Raw genomic sequence first — 22,975 nt, 5'->3', positions numbered from 1 at the left:
GGTAGATTTCTAACTGTACATATTTTCTAATATTTTTTGATATTTTTTAATATATTTATTACTCTTAAGTTATTTACAGCACAAAGTGTGTGCTTTTTTTGCTTATTTTGCACCTTAAAGGAGAATTTTAAATTTGTATACCCTGAACAGAGAATATTAAGAAAGAAATCTTTGGATATCCTATAAAACATATATCGTCGAAAAAACGTTATAATAGAAAAAACTTACATTGAAACAAAATTTGAGTTTCGGCTATAAAATGGTTATATGTTGGTTATATATTGGTTATATGTTGGTTATATGTTGTTTATATATTGAGCATATAGCTGCCATACAAACTGAGCGATCCAAATCAGGTGCTTGTATGAAAAACTTTTTTTGTTTATGAGATATCGCCATGAAATTTGGCACAAATTATTGCCAAAGTTAGCGCTATAATCTCCTAAGAAATTGTTCAAATCAGACCACTACAGCATATAGCTGCCATACAAACTAACCGATAAAAATCAATATACAACATTTGTATACGCTTTTAAGCTATAAGAAAAACACCTGTGTAGGGTATAATGGTTTTCGAGCAGCTGAAGTTAGCGATTCTTTTTTTTTTGTTTCTTTTCACTTACTGTTTTGCAATTCTCTTTTTTTTTGTTGCATTTCTTGAGCACCCTTGGCGGCCATTTATATGCGCCCCGCTTTTGGTTGGCCTAATTTCTGTCAGCGCCGCGAGTATGGCAAATAAAGTGTGCAAAAAAATTAGCACTAAAAAATATGCACCGTTTTAGCGTGAAATAACAAAGTTTGCGGTTTGCATTGAAATAATTTTAGAATATTTTTTTTTATGGGAAACACAAGTGACTGAATAATTCGCACGTAAAATGTGGCATATCAAAGGCGGCGTGTAAAAAAAGCCTAAAATTTATTGTGTTTTTTGGCTGTTAGACCCATTTGTATATGAATGTATGTATGTATGTATATTTATATATTATATATTTATGCACTTTTGTATGAATATGTGTGCATATTTAGCATTTATTTAATATTTTTTATCTTTTACTCATTTTGCAACGGAAAGTATGGCAAATGAAAATAAAATTTCGCTCTTTGCTGTGAACGGGAATTTGTGGGTGATTTTTAAAAACTCGTATATAAATATTTTTTATTTGAAATAGTGACTCACAAATGCCAATAGAATATGAATAAACGAGTCTTGTGTTTTGTGAAGCAAATGTTGCATATTCACCTGCCACATACATGTTTATATAAATAAGTGGATTCATATGTATATACAATTTTTTTCGGAATGCTCATATGAGTTTATAGTTTTTACTACATACATATTTCTTTCAAAGTGTTTATATGCTACTGTTGCAACAAATTTCTTTCAAACAACTTTGAATGAAAATTTGTGCAGTGCTATTGCGTATGATGTGTGTTATATAGATTCCATTTCTAAAGCTGTTAAAATTCTGTTTTATAAAAAACAAGCACATAAATTTTCCAAAAATAAGAAAGAAGCTAAACTGCAGCTATAAAACCCGCCGCAGGTGCATTTCTACAGCATAAATGGTGTTTTGATTAATCAGTTTGTATGGCAGCTATATGCTTCAGTGGTCTGATCTCAATAATTTCTTCGGAGATTATAGCATTATCTGCGATAATAATCCATACCAAATTTCGTGAAGATATCTTGTCAAATTAAAAAGTTTTTCCTACTAAAAACTTGATGTTGCTCGGTCAATTCATATGACAGCTATATGCTATAGTCATCCGATTTAAGCCATTTCTTCGGAGAATATATTGTTGCATTGGAGTATAATATATGCCAAATTTCGTAAAGATATATTTTCAAATAAAAGAGTTTTCCATACAAACTCTTAATTTGCATCGATCAGTTTGTATGGCAGCTATATGTTAACGTAGTCTGATCTGAATAATTTTTTCGAAGATTATAGTCCGGCTTTGGGCAATTATGCATGTCAAATTTCGTGAAGATAACTCGACAAATAAAACCATTTTCCCTACAAGAACTTTTTGTTGCTCGGTCAGTTTGTATGGCAACTATATCATATAGTGGTCCGACATCGGTAGTTCTGACTTATGATTAGTTTCTTAGGTCATTCAAAATAATATAGCATATTAAATTACTATAAATTTACTAGCAGCCCTTCAACTCACTTTTACAATTATTTATGTAAAATAAAATAACTTAACTATATGCTTAGATCAGGCTTAATAAATGCAAATTCACATGCATATTCATGCTTATATGATACACATATATAATATACATACATGTGCATACCTCAACTACAGTTTTTACCTTCTCAACGGCCACAGCAGGATATTTCATCGCTTTGTGCGGCAACACGACAGGTTAATAGGCTCATTGGCGCGATGAAGTTGCCTGCGAATGCAAAACGGTGCGACTACAAAAACAAAATGAATGAAGGAGAAAATTGCTTCACTACACAAACGTAAATACATACATACATACTTCACACATACGTAAATACATATGTACAACTGTTACGTGTATATGCATCTGCATTGCATACCCGCAGTGGAAGATGTCTTTGCTTGCGCTTATATTTATGTGACGTCTTGCTCGAGTTGTGGCTTCCTTTCGACCGTTGCACGTTTTTTTTCTTGTTTGCGCTTCAGCAAGAGCACAGGTGTACAAGGTTTTTGCGCGCGACATTTCGCTTATTTTGTTGTTGTTTTTTCTTCATACCAATTCTGTTTTGATATCCTTCTTCTTATAAGTATTCGATAAGAAGTTGCATCTTCGATTCGGTTTGGTATTTTGCTGTTGTTCGAGCAGTTTTCAATATGCTACTATCTCTATATACCTATATTTTTATAGTGCTCAGAACCACACTTCGGCATTGACATGGCTATTACCGGTTGAAGGTAATTTCAGCTATCTCAAAGTGTTAAAAGTCTCATCATAGCTAAGAGATGACTTGCGGCGAAGCAAAAACAAACACTTGAGACCTTAGACTATATTCTGGGTTTTAGTTCTAAAAAATAACAGTTTTGAGTCGAATGAAACTTGGTTAAATTCAGGTATATATCAACGAATTTCCTCGAATTGTCCCATGTGAATCTGCAGATCAAGTAATCTTTTGTTCTAGGCAGAGTATTTTCAAAGGTATTGAGGAAAGTCATTTGAAATTAAACGCATCTGAAATATTCTAACAATACCTTGGATAGGGTGCTGATTCATATAGGGTGAGAATAATCTTTATATGCCCACTTATTTAGATATGACTCCGACTTTAATGAAACAACGAATGAATGGTTGTAAGACTCTTTTTATAACAGCACTCACATCTTTCGATGTCCCACAATTTTTGTCCTCGAAAATGTTCGTCAAAGTTTGCTGATTCTTTGGTTTGAAGAAAAACAAGAACTTCTAAATTCATACTTTAGATATATTCTATGAAATTCATAGCATTTTCTGCGCTTATAACGGTTTTAATTAAACTTTTTTTTTGTCATCAAAATTACTGATTTGATAAATTCACTTTTATTTAGTAAGATTTCTCAAAAACTATGTTTCTCTTTGAGACCTACAGACAATTACCATAAGAAACTATATGAAAATTCTGTTTTGAGCCGCGTTTCATGGACAACAGTTATTTTCTAAAAATAAATTCCTTTTTGGCCCCGGTAAAAATTACAACTGCCATAGTGTGAAGAATATTAGTAAACGGTTTAATTTTCGTTTGAGGAGACTTTTAAACCAATTTTTTAAATTCATATAATATTTTTTCAAAAATAATATTATATGAAATCTCAAAACTCATTAATGGAAAAAAAATTATTTACAATAATTATATTATAAATATATAATTAGAAGAAAAATTTCAAATTCTTTGTATATGTATAAAATGTATAGTTTTTATTTTTTTTTATTTTTTTATTTTTTTTTTTTTTGAAAAAAAAATTAATTCATTTATATTAATATATTTTTATATTGATCATTGCACAATTGCTTTGTAAAATATAAAAATATTTTAAAAATAAAATATTTATTTATTTCTTTTTAGTTTTTTTAGAACTTCTTTTTTCAAAACTAATTTTCAGAAATGTTTCTTTCTCATTTCAGATTTAATACGCGAAGTCTTCAATAAAAGCACTGTAAAAGTCCAATACTATCGTTTCGAGAAAATAATCAAAAGCAACCAAATCTCAATTTAGTCCTAAAATTAAGTTAATTAATTTATAATTAAATTAAACTATGAAATTCTAACGAACATAAGCAAATAAACAAACTAAACCAAAAACACAAGAAACATAAAGTTACACTTATAAGAAACATAACAACAAAGTAAATAATTTTTACGCGCTTCAGTGGAAATTTTTGAAATTTTCGCACGAAAAATTCAGCAAAAATTAAATTGTTAAAAAACAAATGATAATTCTAAGCATAATTTAGCATAACGTATTAAAAGCAATTAAGCAAAGCAAACAAACCAGTGGGAGACAAATTTTTTTAATTTAAAACTAAATAATTTTAAGTAATTTATAACAAATACAAGTACATAGAGCAAACAACAAAAACAACTATAAATTTAAACACAAATAAATTAAGTAGCAGCAAATACACAAACAAATAGCAAAAATATAAAATAGCAAAAACAAAAACTAAAACAAAAACAAAACGAACAACAACTTTCGATTTATATTTTTTCAATAAAAGCCCCGTTACAAAACCGACAAGCAAGTTAAACCAAAAAGTACAAAAATTCACAACAAATTTCGCAACGCAATAGCCGCAATTAAACAAATATAGCAAAAAAAACAACAATAACAAAAACTTATATATAACCGAATATATTGTAAAATACTTACAAGTTTATTAAATGAAATTCAACAAATTGTTAGTAGTAAAATTTAACGAAAACAAATTTACAAAATTTTGAAAAGTCTGACATATAACCAAATAATAATTAATAAATATAAATATCTTAGATATATTGTATTGTACAAACGCGTAAGTAAAATAACATTAAGAAACTGCATAAATTTTTGAAAAATAAAATTTAAAAAAATTACAAAATTTTTTAAAAATTAAAAATAAAAAAAATTTTAAAAACAAAATTGAAAAAAAAAAATTACAATTACAAAAATTACAAACAAAATTTTAAAAATTAAAAATTTTTTTTGAATAAAATTACAAAAAAATTTTGAAACTCAAAACCACTTTACGCTATTCAAAGGCAGTGCAAAATAAACAAAATATTGAATTTTCCACACAAATACAGTGAAACGAAAACCAGTTGTAATTAAGCAAAATTATTACAACAACAAATACAAATTTTAAATAGCAATTGCAGTTTATACAAAAACAAAAATTAATTGAAAACCCACAAATATACAAGCATACAAAGCAAAGTCGTTTAATAAGCTACCAATAACAACAAAAAAACAATAAACCGTAAAAAAAATAACAAAAACAAAAATAAAAATAAAAACAAAAGCTAAATATCTTACAAATCTTCAAAGTACAAAGGCGCGCTTAGATTTTTGCGCACATTGCAACACTTATACATACATACTTACATACATAGCAACATAGCCGCATAACGGCATTGGACCGTAAGCATTTTCGTATTGTCGCACTTCAAATAGTTAAACGCAAAATAATTTAGCAACAATAAAAAATAATAATTTATATGAAAAACAACAACAACAACAAAATATCAATAAGAATTTATATAAAATCAACAACAATAACAACAAAAAGCAAGTACACACTTAAATCAATCACGAACAACTTGTACAAATATCAGTAAAAATTTAGCGAAAAAACAACAACAACAACAACAAATACATATATAAAGTAGCAAAGTAGAAATATTCACACACAGCGAGCAGCGTTTATATAATCACTTTAAAATCAATAACAGTAGTTAAAAAATAATAATAATTAAAAAATCATAAATAATTAACCCATACAAATACACACATACATACATACATACAAGCAACCCAGCCAGTGAGCAAAAGTTCAAATTGTTTAGTGAAAAAAAATTAAATAAATTAAAATAAATAACCAACGCGTAGTTCAAAACCGTTTATAAAAGCTTACAAATACAACAACAAAAACAAAATCAACAACAAAAACAAAAATTAATTACGAAAAAAGGATAAACTACCTCAAGTCGAAATTTCAAGTGTACAAAAAGCAAAGTTAAGAATTACAAAAACAACAACAAAAAGTAAATTACAACAAAAACGAGTTACAAGCATTTTCACAATAAACTTCCCAAATTAAAAATATATTTAAAAAACAACAACAATAAGAAAAAATTTAAACAACAAAAAATACAACAACAAAATAAAAATTACAACAACAAACCACATAGCTATAAGAAAAAACAAAAAAATTAATTAGCAAATAAAACAAAAATTTGAGTAAATTTACAACAAACACAAGCACAAATAACGGTGTACAAAGAAATAATTTCACGAAAAAATTTTACAAACAACAACAAAGACATTTTTTCAAACTTAAAAAACAATAAAAACTTGTGTTGTGCGTGTTTTTAAGAGAGTGGCAACAACAACAACATACAGTGTGTATGTGTGTCAAAGCTCACACATACACACGCACACACACACAGGTGATTTTAGCGCAAAAATAAACCACAAAAAAATACTTTGTAATAAAAGCTTTGACGTAAGCAAATTTCTCACTCGTTTGTCACGTGAGCGGTTCGACCGCAGCGCATACGGCTCCCGCCATGCCGAGAGGGGGGCTTAAATGGCGTCTTCAATAATTGCGCAGACCAGCGGCGGCACAGCAGAAACGTCAGCAGCGTTAGCGACTACAACTGCAGCAGCAGCAGCAGCGGTTACTAGCAGCCACTACGGCAGTCATTTGAGTCAACACGGTTTACAACAACACTACGCGCACGCATATTTGCCGGCGGCACACCCGCAATTGCAGCATACATTGCAACAGCAACAGCAACAACAACAACAGCATCAACAGCAACAGTTCTTATATCAACAGCAGCAACAACAACAACAGCAGCAACAACTGGTTGCCGAACAACAACAACATTGGGATTATTATGCACGCCAACAGCAGCTACAGCACTTGCAAACAAGTCAGCAGCTACAACAACAACCGCCACTTCCTCAACCTCCACCCGCTCGGTCTACTGCTCAACAGCATATACAACAACAGCAATCTGTCGCTGCCGCAACAGCCAATGCAACCAGCAGCACCACCACCACCTCCACCACAGCCAGCAATCGCAGCAACCACAACGGTAACAGCAATAATGAACAACAACAACAACAGCAACAATCGCAGCAGCAGCAGCAGCAACAGCACCCGGCTGTAAGCTCACAGTCTAACGGTAATACTAATAACGGCGCTAGCAACAGCGCCGCCAACACAAATAGCAATAACAATTATACGCGTCCTTGGGAAATGGAGACCAAGGATCATCACAGTCAGAGCAATACGCTGAAGGGGGCCGGCATCGGCAACAATAATGGTAACGGCAATGGTAGTAACGGTAATGGCAATCTTGGCATCGGCAGCGGTTTCGAACCATTCTCGAAGCTGCCCTCATTTCAGAGTCAATTTCACGGTTACAACGATCCACTCATGCCCGACGGCATTACGCCCATGGCCACATCGGTATTGCCGCCGTCGATGTCTTCACTGCAAACAGTGGCCATGTCACCGGCCAGCATATCGGTCAGCTCACCGGGTATGGTGAGCGTGGGTTCACCATTAACACAGCTGAGCAGCTTGCAAGCGAGCATCACTCCCCCGTCGGCCGGCGCGGCGGCTACTACGTTTGCGCCACTTGCTGCACCACCACCGCCGCCACCGAATGCTTTCCATCACTTGGGTGCGGTGAATACGCATGGTCATCACCGCAGCAGCACCGCTTATGCACCACTTATGCCCACCAATACCGCCACAATGGGTGGCTTTGGTGCTGGCGGTGCACTCGACGATGGACGCCATCACTTGCCTTTGTATCAAACGCTCACACCGACTTACGCTACACCGCCGCCACCCGGCGCCCTCGCGCCGCTGCCCACACAACATACACTGAGTGGACTCGGTGGTTTGGGTGGACTCGGCGTCGGTGTCGGTGGCAAGAAAGATGTTGCACAAACATTTGATCTCAATAATGGTAATGGCGTTGGTCTTACACTGGGCGCAACGTCTATAAATACAGCTAATACCAATGTTACACCAATGGGTATGCATACACCGACCACGCCCTCATATGTAGACGGTGGCATTACGATGATGGATACATCCAATGGCGCCCCAGCCGGTTATCATACGCCACACTCAACGCATACTGGTGCGTCTGGCGGTGCGGGACCAGGTGGACCGCATACACCGCACACCACACAACCGCATACGCCGACACCGTCGACGACAACACAAATTAAAGTGGAGAAAGTGTTGAATTCGCCGATTGCACGGGTGGATGCGAGAAAGAAAGAACGTCGGAAAAATCGGGCGAATTCGCTCGAGTCCAGCGCAGAGTCCGAGGCAAGTGCTATGGATGTAGATCCCAGCAATCCCGGACAAGTGGATGCGGTCTCGAGCACGGCCAATTTCAAGAGTCCACTCAGCGCGCTCGGCATGGGCGATAGTAATGACACAAACGGCGACAAACAGGTAAGCTATGATCGTATATATTAGCGCTTTATGCCATATAATTATTAATGTGGAATTTGGTTTGCTTACCGCCTAAATTCAGACTTCTGTCTTTCAGTCGAAGAAGAAACGCAAACGTTGCGGCGAATGCATCGGCTGTCAGCGTAAGGATAATTGCGGCGAATGTGCACCTTGCCGCAATGATAAAAGTCATCAAATCTGCAAGCAGCGACGCTGTGAAAAACTCACGGAGAAGAAGGTAAGTCCCACTTCAAGTAACTTTGTATTAATATTTAGCCTTAAAAACGCTAAGAGGGTTAATTTTATGTTTACTGCTATGAAGCTGAGTATATGAGACATTTCCGCACATTTTTGAAAGAGGTTTCATAGAATACTACATCAAAACATTCGTCTAAATTCATAATAATCTCCTCGAACCCGGAGCTTGGAACTCAGTTTATTTTAAACTCAAACTTTTTTTGTAGCCTAACCCAGTCTTTGATTAGGATCTGTCCATTTCCATTTGTACTGAAGAGTCGAAAATATGTATCCTTAGATGATCCTCAACACATCGTCAGATTGGTTGGTCGGTAACTGAGGAACAAAGTATGCTTATGTTGACAGCAAACTATTTAACTTAGCGGTTTAAAATTACTGAAAGTATTATATAATTGAAAATGAGAATCGTTAGTTCTGCTGGGGCGATATTGAAAACTCATTCTGACATTCGTCTCTCAATTTGTATTTTATCAAAAACTGTTTTGTTGAGTTTTTTGTACACGATAATCAGATTGTCTCTCAGCCAATTGAGTCGATAAGTATTGCAAAGTGGGCTTCTGGTCAAAACAAAAAAGATCGCAGTACGTTTTAGTTCGAGGTATACAAGTGTAAAGTCATTGGCCGTTCCCAAGACAGTCGGGTCTGTGTAACAGGAACTGACTTGAATTTTAATACGACCAAGAAACTGATAGCCTTGAGTTTTCGTTATGGTATTCAAATATTATTAAAGAAAATTCTGCTGTATTGGCATAAGACCTACTTGAGGTTCCTTGGGATCCCTTGAAGAACTGCGCTTATCTCGATGTTTATGAATTTTACTATATACATAGATGAATTCTAAAACCACATTTTTGTTGATACGACACTGAAGATATGACTTTGAACTTTGTTATACAGTTATGGTAGTAATACTATATTTATCTGTCGAAGCTCGTGAGATCGGATGTCATTAACATATGGCTCCTACGACATAAACAATTTCTTTGCAAATCTCTCGATCAATCTACAGAGAATTCAAATATTGAGGAGGTCAGTGAGTAAGACCCAGAAGAAAGCATCGAAGACCCTGAAAAGTATATATATAAATCCTGAACATGGAGAGCTGATACGTAAACTAGTTCCACAATTTTTGAGATATCGATCTGACCTTTGCCAGATGTCCTTTTCCCGCCAAAAAGCTGCTTATTTATTGGCACCGTGGATATCGGACCACTATAGCATATAGCTGCCATATAAACTAATCGATTAAACTCAAGTCCTTGTATGGAAAACTTTTTTATTTGGCAAGATATCTTTACTAAATTTCGTACATATTTTTTTTCTAAGGCAACGTTATATTCTCCGAAGAAATTGTTCAGATCAGATCACTGGCAGTTATAACTTTCATACAAACTGACGGATGAAACTCAAATCCTTGTATGAAAACTTTTTTTATTTGACAAGATATCTTCACTAAATTTCGTATGTAGTTTTCACTAAGGCAACGCTATAATACCTGAAGAAATTGTTCAGATCAGATCACTATAGCTGCCAAACAAACTGATTCAAAAACTCAGGTCCTTCTAAGGAAAACTTTTTTGTATGACAAGATAGATTTACTAAATTTCGTACATATTTTTCCCTAAGACAACTTTATAATCTCCGAAGAAATTGTTCAGATCAGATCACTATAGCATATAGCTGCCATACAAACAGACTGATGAAAATCAAATTGTCGTATGAAAACTTTCGTATTTATGAAGGGTATTATAGCTATCCTTTTTTCTTGTTTAGTATTTATTTTGTAGCCAGTCTCTACATAGTTTTTCGCTATAAACGGTATTTCCCTTTAAAGTAAATTGAGTATAAATATGTGCCATCACTAGGCATGGATCGCCTGCTGCTTGAGTTTGAATTACTTAATATAACGCAACAAATTCTTAGAAATTAACTAAACTCTCAACTGCGGAAGCTCAGCAAACTTGGAGTACATTTTTTCTATATATTGTTGGTAAATACTACAACAAAAACAAATTTTCATAGAATAGTAGCGAAAAATACTATGGTTACAAAGCAAATACACGGTCATATACATGCCCCATACACTTATACACACATATATTGTAGTATGTAGCATTTATTGCAGCCTTCAACCATATAGCAGTAACAAAAACAACGCACTGAAAATATTATAATAACAAAAATTCAAAATACAAAAACAAAAATAATACAAAGTTAACAACAATGAAGGCAGTAATAATAACAGGAAGGCCGAAATGCCAAAAAGGAATACATTTATATGTATGTGTGTGTGTATGTGTTTAATGCCTACTACAATAGCAACAACTGTTCAGCAAAGCAACGAGCAGATGTTCACAAGTTGCAAACAAACTCAGGCACACATACACAAATATATTTACATATATACATATGCCGAAGCAGGCAGCAATTGTACAAGGCAGGAACAACAACAAAACGACAAGCGCCTGAAAATGCTTTAGATACATACATATACATATATATATGTGCATGCATACATACAGGCGCACTAAAGCGACTTAAATACATGTGTGATATATACATATATGTATGTGTAAGATATGCCTGTGTGTGTGTGTGTAGCTGCCTTCATTCAATGCATTATATTCGTGTATGTATCTATGCAGTTTTTGACTCGACGATCAAAGCCATAAAATACATACACACACACTTACACACAACTGTACATATATACATACATGCATACAAGCTGAAAACTCAGCGTAGAATAAAGAGAGCCACGAGAGTCATGCGTAGCAAACCAACTGGACTCTATCAATTGGCACACACAAACGCACACAGAGAGACCAACAACACAGGAACAGGAACAGAGACAGAAACAAAGACAGAAACTGAAAAAAGTAGAATTTTATAAGCATTACGAAAAGAATTAGCGCAACCAACAACAAATAGACAGCTTTAGTGCAACATTTAGCGAATTGGCGCGTCATGGCGTAGCGCGCCGATCCCGCGAACTGCCGAAGTGACCAAGAAGTAACGGCAGACCGTGTGAGCCAGCCAGCGTAAACGGCCGAAGTGGAGCCGTGTGCGACAGCGCTAAGGAAGACAAATATTTCACCATTAATTTCACAAAAAAGCACACAGACACACAACCATACATATTCACACACATGTATGCATACTTTTTTGCAACTTCAATTATTTTTATTTTTACCTACAACGTTTTGTTGTTCTTGTTTGCGAGCGTGAAAAATTGTGCGGCCGTTTTTGCAAAACACAGCTGTCGCCTGACGCATCGCCCATTCATTCATTCATACGATATAAAAGTGGCGCTGCGCATGCGCAAAAACCGGCCGGCGCGCCGTAGCCGCCGCGCACGGCAACGTCGATTAAACACCGGCAGCAATTTGAGCGCAATTTGTTGTTGCACACCTATACGCATATACAGCGTTAGCGTTCAACAATTTACACCGTTCTGTCTGTCCACAGCGCCGTCTGTCTGTACACATGTTGCAGCTGCCGCGTTTGCTCTACTAAAAGCTTGGCATGGCACCAACCTGCTTTATTGTTATTGGCTTTGATTTCAAACTCAGACGCATTCGCTTGATTCTTTTTTGTTTTTGAAGACAAGCGATTTTCGCTGTCAATTCCGTTCGTGCGCTATCAATGAATATTGACGTAACTTTTAAGCGGGAAGGCTTGCATTTTAGTTTCATTTTTTTGTTGTTTCTTACTTTGCAACTGCAATCTTGAGCATTTTTTGTTGCTTTTGCTTTTTGTGACTTTGTGCCGCTTTTGTCTTTATTTACGAGCATGCGGCGGTGATCGGTCTTCTTCAGGTTTTATTGATTGCTTTAGTATCCGTTTTTGTTTTGAAAACATCACATTTTTTTTTCGTTCGTTCGAAATTGCATTTTTCGTTCTTTTTGTTGCTTTGTCTGCACATTATTTTCGGGCAGCTGCAAATATTTTGGTAACTGTATTTCAATGCACAGTTATTTTGTGCCAAATTGATCGATAAGCCAGGACACTGACTTTTGAACTTTCACGTTTGCGTCAGAAGATGTTTTCAATTTGAAGTTTTGCGGTAATTTTTTTTTCGATGGACAGCGGAAATTTAAGCAAAAAAACATTAGGAATTTTTTCTCTTTTCGAGCTCACATTCAAGTTGTAGCACAGACTCGAGTTTATTGACCAATGCATTCTAAACTATAGCAAGACTTAGTAACAAAGAAATTTCCACAAAAAAAAAACAAAATAAATTCTAAATATATAGTATAACACTCATAAATTTGAGTTTATTATCTATTTAGCCATTTATCGATAAAAAAAAATCTAGTTTATTTACCAATGCACACTAAACTGTAACAATAACTGGAAACAAAGAAATAAAAAAAATTAACTCCAAATATATAACACTCATAAACTCGAGTTTATTATTAATTTAGCCATCTAACATTAAAAAATAGAGCGAAATATAAAAAATTTTAAAAACCGTTACATTGCCTTAAACTCCATTTCATAAACTCGAGTTTATTGATAAACACTAAAATTTAAAAAAATCCAAAAACAAGGATTTTATAATTAAAAAAAATTCCTTTAACTCCTCTTCCACATCATTCACAAACTCGAGTTTATTCGTATTTAGGAGTTTATCGTTAAAAACTAAACCGAAATATGGCGTTTGTAAAAAAAACGTTGCATTGCCTTAAACTCGTTTTTCATAAACTCGAGTTTCTTGATAAACACCAAACTGAAAAACAACCCGAAAATAAGGATTTTTAATCAAAAATCATTTTTAATCAAAATTTCCCTTGACTCGTCTTGCATACCATTCACTAATTCGGGTTTATGGGGTTTATGGATATTTAAGAGGTTATCGTTAAAAACTATGCCAAAACATTAGGTTTATAAAAAACGTAATTTTGAATTAAACTCGTTTTTCATAAACTCGAGTAACCAAAACAATACTTAGGCACACATGGTTGTATGATACAAAATATTGCCCTTCTTTACTATCTATGACACATGCATAAACTCGAGTTCATTGGTTGTTTTGGGGTTAATCGTTAAAAACATATCATAAATATTGAACATAGAAATTAAGTTGAAAACTCTAGTTCAATGATTAAAAACTCGTTTTTTTAATACTATCCTTTAAATCTACTTGCACAGCATTCACACACTTGAGTTTATTGATAATTTGACTCTCTTTCGTTAAAAAAAATGCTCAGAGTTGATAAAAAAGCTGTTACTTTGCGTGAACTTGCTTTACAGTTCGCTCACAAACTCAAGTTTATTAAGTAATACACGCCAAACTGAAACAATAGCTAGAACAGGGTTTAACAGATAAAGAATGTTCCTCTAACTCTCCTAACACACCAATCACAAACTCGAGTTTATTGGTATGTTAATGTTTGTCGTTAAAAACTACTCAGAAATAATAAAAAATCATTACATCGCATTAAACTCGCTTTTTAGCGCAATCATAAACTCGAGTTTATTGATCAAACACGCAAAATTGAAAACCACACAGACACACAAGGTTTATCATTAAAAAAATTGTCCTGTAACTCGCTTTGGACATTAATCGCAACTCGAGTTTGTTGGTTTATTACTCAAAAATTTTCAGAAATATAAGGTAAATAGAATAACGTTATATCGCATTAAACCTGATTTAAAGCTCATTCACAGTTGAGTTTTTTGATTAATACACACCGAGTGGAAAGAGATTTTATAATAAAAAAGTTTTTAAATAACTCGACTTGCAGATCATTCGTAAACTCGAGTTTATGGGCAGTATGATCTTCTAACGTTAAAAACTACTCTGAAATAATAAAAAAATCGTTGCTCGAGAGTTTAAACTCGCTTTTTAGCACTTATATAAACTCGTGTTTATTGCTAATTTGGTCATTTACCTTTAAAAACTACTCAAAAATACACAGTGTATAAAAACACCGTTTTTCGCTTAATAAATCGTTCACAAACTCGAGTTTATTAATTAATAAACACCGACTTGAAAAATATTTTATCAAAATTTTCTTTAACTCGTCTTACAAATCATTTTAAAACTCGAGTTTTTTGGTTGTTTTAGTTTTAAAAACCACCCAGAAACTTAAAGTATACTTTTATCTCCTTTTAAACTCGCCTTACAGATGCCAAAACTCGAGGTTGTTGACACATAAACACCACACTGCCACATTACACCAAAACACATATTTTAACATACCCAAAAAATTTGATTTTTAATTCGCCAAAAAACCTCAAGTTTATGGGTAATCTACTTAAATTTCTTCGAAATGTTAAACTAAGGTTTCATTTTTGAGCCTTGTCCATTTCTGATCTGAATTTTCCGACTAAATCTAATGTTTTTGGACTAATTGGATATTTTTTAACAGGGCGCAAGTAAAACCCAAACATTTGCGAAAAATACACAAAATACAATAACATGCTAATCAAACAATATATTTACAAACAATTGAACAATGAGATTTATTTAATCAGAATAAGTACACTAACGAAAATAACTGTTATAACAAGCAAGCCAACAAGCCACCAACGTTACATCAGCGGCCGAACACAGGCTTCACATAATATGAACATCTGTACATAATAAATTAGTTAAGCGAATAAACCGCAGCGGAAGAGCGAATTGAGAGGAAATCGCATAGCAACAATAATTACACAATCAGCGTTTACTATTCAATCAGCAGCTGTTGCAATTGCTTACTTAAAAGCGGCTTAAATACTAACATTGCCAGACGCATGACCATTGCGTACAATTTAAAATGCGTGTAATGTGCAGGCAATTTGTTTGCCAATAAGAATGGTACAGCTTATAGTTCATATATGTACATATGGTTCCAGAATAACTAATTATAATCAGGGCTTAAAAATTGAAATTTTAAATATTTCATGATTTTTAGTAAGTGAAATCTGCACCTAAATCTAATCCAAAGCGAGTTAATTAGAGAACGTAATATTAATATTTTCGAAGTTCAAGCTAAAGAGATAATCCTTAGCATCCTGATGAACATGGTTTTGCAGATGGATTAAGTCAGGTTACTGCAACGTCTACAAAATACCGTTAGTTCCAAAATTTTAAAGAACTATTATCAAGCACCAAATTAATATAGAGCAATAGAGATAATCACTAGAAAAAGAGTCATTCGTTGCCTTTCCTTTGGTATTAATAGTATACTTTTCTTTGATATCGTTAATATCATAACAAACTTTCTATGGAAAAATCCTTCTAGCCCCTTCTCATACAGTGTAAAATCCTACGAAGTGTGAAATCATCCATATAACGGTATTTAAAACTACTGCAAGTACTTTAACTCGCTAAATAAAAATTATAGAAACATTTCCACGATAGTCGGGTGCAAGTAACCGGCACGGACCCGATTTTTATCCGACCAAAGACTGTCAACTCGGTATCTTTCCTCGGAACTACTTCAGGAATGTTTTCTGTCGCTACAACAACAACAGAAATCGGTACTTAAATTATACAAAGGGCATGACTCCACTCACTTTCGGGAAAAACTTCATATCTCAGCAGCTATTCGACCAATTTCAACCAAATTGGCTGCACAAAATCGGCTTGAAGCTCTTATGTACCACTTTGAAAATGCTCGAAATTGTCCCACAACCACGCCTACTTGCCTTCTAATATAATATTAAATTCCTGCAGACCTTTATTACTTGTCTCACATTAAAGCTCGAAAAATATGCTCGCCAGCAATTTTCTGCAACCGAGCAGATAACCAAACATAAAATATACCCTTCGACGTAGCTGCCTCGTTTCAATGAGAATGCCATGTTCGGCATATTTGCGCATATCTAGGTAATATGCGCCCTTTGGCTTATTAATTTTTAACACGATTAAAGGAAGACTATTACTTTCGTGCCTGTCGGTAAGGACGCAGACATAAATCGACTTAATTATGATGGCAATTATTTAATTAATTACATACATGTGTAAATTCATGCAACCTTATTGCTACAAACTGCCACAATAACCGCAACAATGTTTACAACATGCCACAGGAGACAGGTGCGTCAGGATTTTTAACTTAAAAAAAAAACAACAAAAAGAATATATATTTTGTGCGCAGAAAGGCATTATTGTGGCGAGGCATGTTGCAAAAGCGGAAAACGGACGTGTGGAAAGGAAAGGACGTCAAAAATGAGCAAGCGAAACGAAATTTATGTAATTATGTATTAAATGAGCAGCATTGTCCAGCCGGTCAGCGATGCTGAGGAGATGACGGACGGAAAAAAGGAGAACAGAAATCCGCTGCTTGGTGACAATTCGCCATAGCTACACATGCACGAAGGCATACCAGCGAGCAACAACAAAAAGTACAAAAAAACAACAAAAGCAAAAACAAGCTGAGTGCCTGTTGAGTTCGCGCAGATGCAGATGCAGACACTTGAGAAACCAAACACACACACAAAGCCAAAGTGGCACTAGGTGAAAATGATTTAAAACTTTGCTGAAGCCGACACACACACACATGCATATACAGTTGTTTGTGTGTGTGTGTGTTTGCACATATAAATATATTAAACTAAGGTGTTTTCTGAAGAGCAGCTGGTGGAATAAGAGCCAAAAGCAGAATTGAGGATTCAAAGAGGCATACTACACTCTACATACATATATGTATGTATGTGTGTGTGTGTATCAAGGAACTGTGAAGCGCGCATCCAACAGCTGGGCCGCAAGCATTACGCTAAACCGGCTGAAATGCGAGTGAAGCGAACTCAAGCGAGTCGAATGTGAAATGAAAAAATCCTATAAGCATGTATGTATAGTATGTCGATATACTACGAGTATACGGTGGAGTAAAATCCGAAAGGAATATTGTATAAAAAACAACAAGAACAACAAAAACCAATGTGGGAAGCATTAAAAAGGAAACGGATCAGTGGAAAAAAGAGGATAAAAAACGTGCATTGACCTCCTACTTTTGTGTCAGTCAACAATAACAACAACAACAGCAGCGCAGCGCACGTAAAACAACAAGCGAGGCAGATGAGGACTCAGCTGCAACAACAACAAGGCGAGCAGCAGAAAATTTGAAAACATTGCATTCGACATTCATTTCATAGCTATGCGAGCAAATTATATGCTTATAAAGGCGAGTGTGTGCCCTGTAGGAAAACTTAAGCGTACTGAGCAGGTGGACTTGTGAAGCATGAATTTTGGCGTTTTGGAGACTTTGTGGCGAGTTGCAAACTAAGAAAATTAATGTAGAAAGTTAGAAGAAATAAAATGTTGTGGAAAGTTGAAGCTTTAAAGGAACCGTTATGTTATATAGAAACCGTTATCTTATATAGAGTGTGCAACACAATTTTTTTCCTAATTTGAAGATTAACTATAGTGGGGATTTATCTCAAAATCTAGCTTTAACGAGGAAACGAGAATTTTTTGGGAATTAGGGGTTAAGCCGGTTCAGATCCCTAAACAACGACCTTATTTTAACAATTTATTCGGGGTTTAAGGAACAATAAATATAATTTCCTGCAATAAATGCCTTAAAAATATATATGAGTAAACAAAAAATTATATTTTCTTTACAAAATGGCGACTATCAGGAACAGCTTTTCCTAGAGGGCTTCTATGACCAACGGTGATGCTAAAGACTCGTGATATCTGTAACAAAATGAAAAATAAAGCCTTATTTGCATAAACGTTTCTGGTAGAGCACGCACTTTTTAGCTTTACACAAATTTTTCTCAAAATTCATGGCTTTTGAAGAAAAATTTTAAAATTTTGGACAGGAAAAATGGGCAGAAAATTGTTGAGAAAAAAAGATTGATATAATAACAAAAATATCGAATGCAATGCAATCGAAAATTTTACAGTGAAGTTACAGTTAAAAATTTCAAGTGTATAAGTTAGTTAGTACCCGAGTTTTAACCGCTTTTACATAGAGTTTCAGGAGACATGAGTTTAAAATTTTGCAGCCAGAAGCTGACACACTCGAAAGCTTCAATACTACAGCGAATTGGATAAAGAAATATTTTTTTCCACAATACCAAGAGTTTAGTAATATTTCAGTATTTTTAGTACAAAAAAAAATTTTCGTTTTTCACTTTTTGCAATTCCTAAATTGAACCAAACCCTAAAAAAAATGTAGCGCTATTTATATATATTCGCCTGTCATAAACTCAAACTATTCCTACTGGGTGTATAGAAGTTCCAACTGTCACACACACACATACATTTGTAGCTATACTTGCAGGGCTGCATTTGTTGCCGCATATCCTGCCACATATCGGCATGTTGTTTGTAAAGGAAATACCGGAGGCTTATATATTTTTGTTGTGGCTTATTTTGAATTGATTTTAAGGCTCGCACGCACGTTGCTGCAATGCATATATGCAGGCAATTGTTGCTGTCACTGTATAAATATCATAAATCCGTAAAAGTTTACTACGGCACGTACATATTCGAATGATTTTTTCCACAAACATATATGAGATAGAAATGATTTTATATATAAAAAAGTTGAATATACAAAACATTTACTGTGAATGTGATTTTGACTATTTTTTTTTTTTTTTAGTTTTATGATATTTTGAATCTTTTTATTATAATTATTATTATTTGATGGCAGCGTTGCTTTAGCAGATTAATTTCTATTTACGCAGTAAAGTTGATAAACATAGCGATAAAAAATTGTTTGGGGAGAAAAATAAAATATTTTTACCTAAAAATGATAGTGTAGGAAGTGACTGAACTTTTGCCACAAATAATTTTTTGTTAGTAAAAACTTATTTAATTTTTTTTTATGCATTTATAATTTTTTATTTATAAATTTTTACATAATTTTTTAATTGTAACTTTTATATAGTTTTTTATTTATAGTTTATTTTTATTTTTAGTTTTAAATTTTTATATAATTTTTTATTTGTAAATTTTTTATTATTTTTTTTATTTTTGTAAATTTTTTTCATTATTTTTTATATTTTTTTAATATTTTTTTTTTATTTTTTATTTATATAATTTATAATTTTTTTATTATATTTATAAATTTTTACATAATTTTTTAATTGTAAATTTTATATAGTTTTTTATTTATAATTTTTTTATTATTATTCTTATTCTTAAATTTTTATATAATTTTTTATTTGTAAATTTTTTTATTATTTTTTTTTGTAATATTTTTTATTTTTTTATATATTTTAATATTTTTATTATAATTTTTTTTATATAATAAAATTTTTAATATGAAAAAATATTAACAAATAAATTACATTACTTTTATGTACTAAACCAAGACTTATGCGCTATTATATTTTTATTTAAAATGAGAGTTAAATTACATTGTTTTCTATTTTCCAAAAAATAAGTTTTTAAGTTGCGATTTTTCACCTCATTGCTACCACATAGCTCTACAAAAACAGTATGCAAAGCACTTCAGCGCCATCATTGGCTTATTTTCCAATATTCAGGCCAAACAGTAATCTCTTTTCCAATATTCGCATCAGAGAGGCTTAATGCTTAAACAAACAATTTTTCGCTATCAATTATTACATTCAAGTGGGTATAGTTAGACTAAAGTGCTAAAACCCGCGAATGCATTAACTTTGCTTATTTTGACTTAAAGTTATCGATTAATTAGAGTAGCTGGTACAAAAAAGCATGATATCGAAAAGCAACATTTTTTTGTTGGTATACAAAAAGTAAAGTGTGATGTTGAGTTAAGTATGACCGCTCAAGTATTCTTCGCGCTACCCTTTCAACCAACCAACCTTGAGCAAGAACCCGTTTCATAGCCATTTTGGCTATCCACCAAAATCATTCGAACGGACTCGCGAGCGATGTCGAGCTCTCTAGCCGTCTCTCTAACACTTGCCTGACGATTTTAAGTACCATATCCTCCACTTTTTTAATTTATTTATTAGTTGAAGAGGTGGAAGATCGTCCATAACGAGGCATGTCTTCAACGATCTCCGAAAATTTAATTTCCGACAAAAAAGTTTCTGAGTTATACCACTTTCATCAACTTAGTGTAATTGACTTCCAAAACTTTAAATGAATATTTCTCGATACGCTTTTTTCAGAGTGAGTTTTTTCAACTGAGGATGATTAAAGTACTACGATGTTAATAACAACTTCAATTATTTAAGTCACACTGAAGTCTAAATTTTTTCATAAAAATTATACCTATTTATTTTCTTCCTCAACGCCAGAGATATTTTTTTCGGAACTGTTTCTGGAGATTGGCTACGAGATTAAGGAAATCCAAAATCTTTCAAAAGGGAAAAGTAGTTATAAAAATACATTGAATTGTATAGAAGTGTGTTAATTCAATTTAATTTAATTTTATTTTATTTATTCACTTAACTATATAACTGTAAAAGAAAATTCACAAAAAAAATTTTAGACCTGCAAGAGGATGTAGGCGCTTAAAAAAAAATCGAGCAAATAATTAAACTCGTTTAATAATAATCACAAACCGTTAAATTTTTGTAATATTTCAACTAGTCCGCAACTAGTCGTAATCGTTTCAGTTCAGTACTAGTAACTTTACTTTCAAATATAATAGAGTTTCTTTATTTTTCACAGTGTACTTAGTATATTCGCATAACACTTGTTAGCTGGCTGTCCATATATACCTGACATATCCAAGTAATGCATACATTAATGCATCAGTTGCAATGCAATATCCTTTTTGAGTATTTCACTGTGATATGGATTCCTAGCTGACAGTGTTTTGTGTTAAGAATTTCGCTGTTATAAAAGAGAACTCTGAGACTATTCAGGATCACTGTTTTTTTTTAATTTTACTTGTAGTGGAAATGTTCAGAAATTAATTTTTTAGGTTAGTTTGGATAGAAGTGAAGTTTTTTAAAATTAGTTTTTGTGCATTTTTTTTTAGGTTAGTTTTCCGGAATATGCTTTTTTAACTTTAATTGTTGTAGAAATGCTTAGACATGCGTTTTTCAGGTTACTTTGGAAAGAAGTAAAATTTTTTCAGGTTAGTTCTCAATATGATGTTAGATAGAAGTCAAATTTGTTGAGGTTAGTTTTCAAGATTAGGTTGTACAAGAGTATTTTATGATGGCATGCATTTTTCAGATTAGTTTGGAAAGAAGTGAGGTCTTTTGAGGTTAGCTCTCAATATGATGTTAGATAGAAGTCAAATTTGTTGAGGTTAGTTTTCAAGATTTGGTTGTACAAGAGTATTTTTTATTGCACTAAGTGTTTGATATAAAAAATATTCTGTTTCTGTAGAATATTATATTTTTCGGTTAAGTAAACCCTAAAAATTTCGGTATCTTCAGAGAAACATTTATTCCAGATTTTTTTTTCACATATTTTTGGTCGACAACAACTTTCTTATTTTATTGATTATTTTTTCTACAAATTGTTTACTACAGTGGCTTATAAAAATCTACAGATGAAGTAGATATACATGTCTAGGTGGCAACTCTACTCAAAATAAGTCAGAATGCAGTGATTTCCACATTTAGTACACCCTGAAAAGTCTAAAAATATTATGGACTTGCAGGTCTAGCTGGCAACTCTAATCGAAATGTGTCAAAATTCAGAGATGATCGCATTTGGTTCACCAATGTGACGTAGTTTTCTAAAAATCTAATAGATCTTCAAGACTAGTTGGCAACTCTACTTAAAAAAAATCCAAAACAATGTCCAAATTGAAGGCTTCCCATATGCACATGGTACCTTCAGAAAAGTTGTTTTGCCAGCAAAGCAATACTAAACACATTTGAATATCGATATTTGAGAGATAACAGCACCGTCAACTGCATCCTATTATTCATCATTCATATTCAAAACATATTTAAAAGTTTCAAAATCTTGTCTACCACACTGTAGCCAACGTGATGTGGCATAGAGCGAATGTAAATTATCCTGATTCCTTCTCGCCTGCAATATATTCCGAGCTCAGCAGTTCCCAGCCAGCTCTAGTGCGCATTCAATCACAAGCTAGCTTTACAGCGGCTGAATGGACATACAAACTCGTGTGGCATACAATCACATATCAAAATCTCACGCACACACATATACATCTAGCATTCGCATTAAAGCTG

The 22,975-nt window shown here is 33.4% G+C and overlaps 1 protein-coding gene across 4 annotated transcripts in view; it reads left to right on the top strand.

The window, feature by feature from the left end:
- The first annotated feature begins 5,126 nt into the window (after positions 1-5,126).
- LOC126761298 (DNA N6-methyl adenine demethylase) overlaps positions 5,127-22,975 on the top strand; it is a 315,064-nt gene continuing 297,215 nt past the window's right edge. For all 4 annotated transcript variants that reach the window (XM_050477348.1, XM_050477349.1, XM_050477350.1 and 1 more), the window contains exons 1-2: positions 5,127-8,671; positions 8,754-8,909. In XM_050477348.1, coding sequence (XP_050333305.1) covers positions 6,773-8,671; positions 8,754-8,909 — 2,055 coding nt within the window. In that variant the 5' untranslated portion in view covers positions 5,127-6,772. The remainder of the gene's footprint in view (positions 8,672-8,753; positions 8,910-22,975) is intronic.

Source organism: Bactrocera neohumeralis, chromosome 6, assembly GCF_024586455.1.
Source record: "Bactrocera neohumeralis isolate Rockhampton chromosome 6, APGP_CSIRO_Bneo_wtdbg2-racon-allhic-juicebox.fasta_v2, whole genome shotgun sequence".
NCBI classification, from domain to species: domain Eukaryota; kingdom Metazoa; phylum Arthropoda; class Insecta; order Diptera; family Tephritidae; genus Bactrocera; species Bactrocera neohumeralis.
Note: the sequence above shows the minus strand (reverse complement) of the source record. Positions and strands in the feature narration are given on the sequence as shown.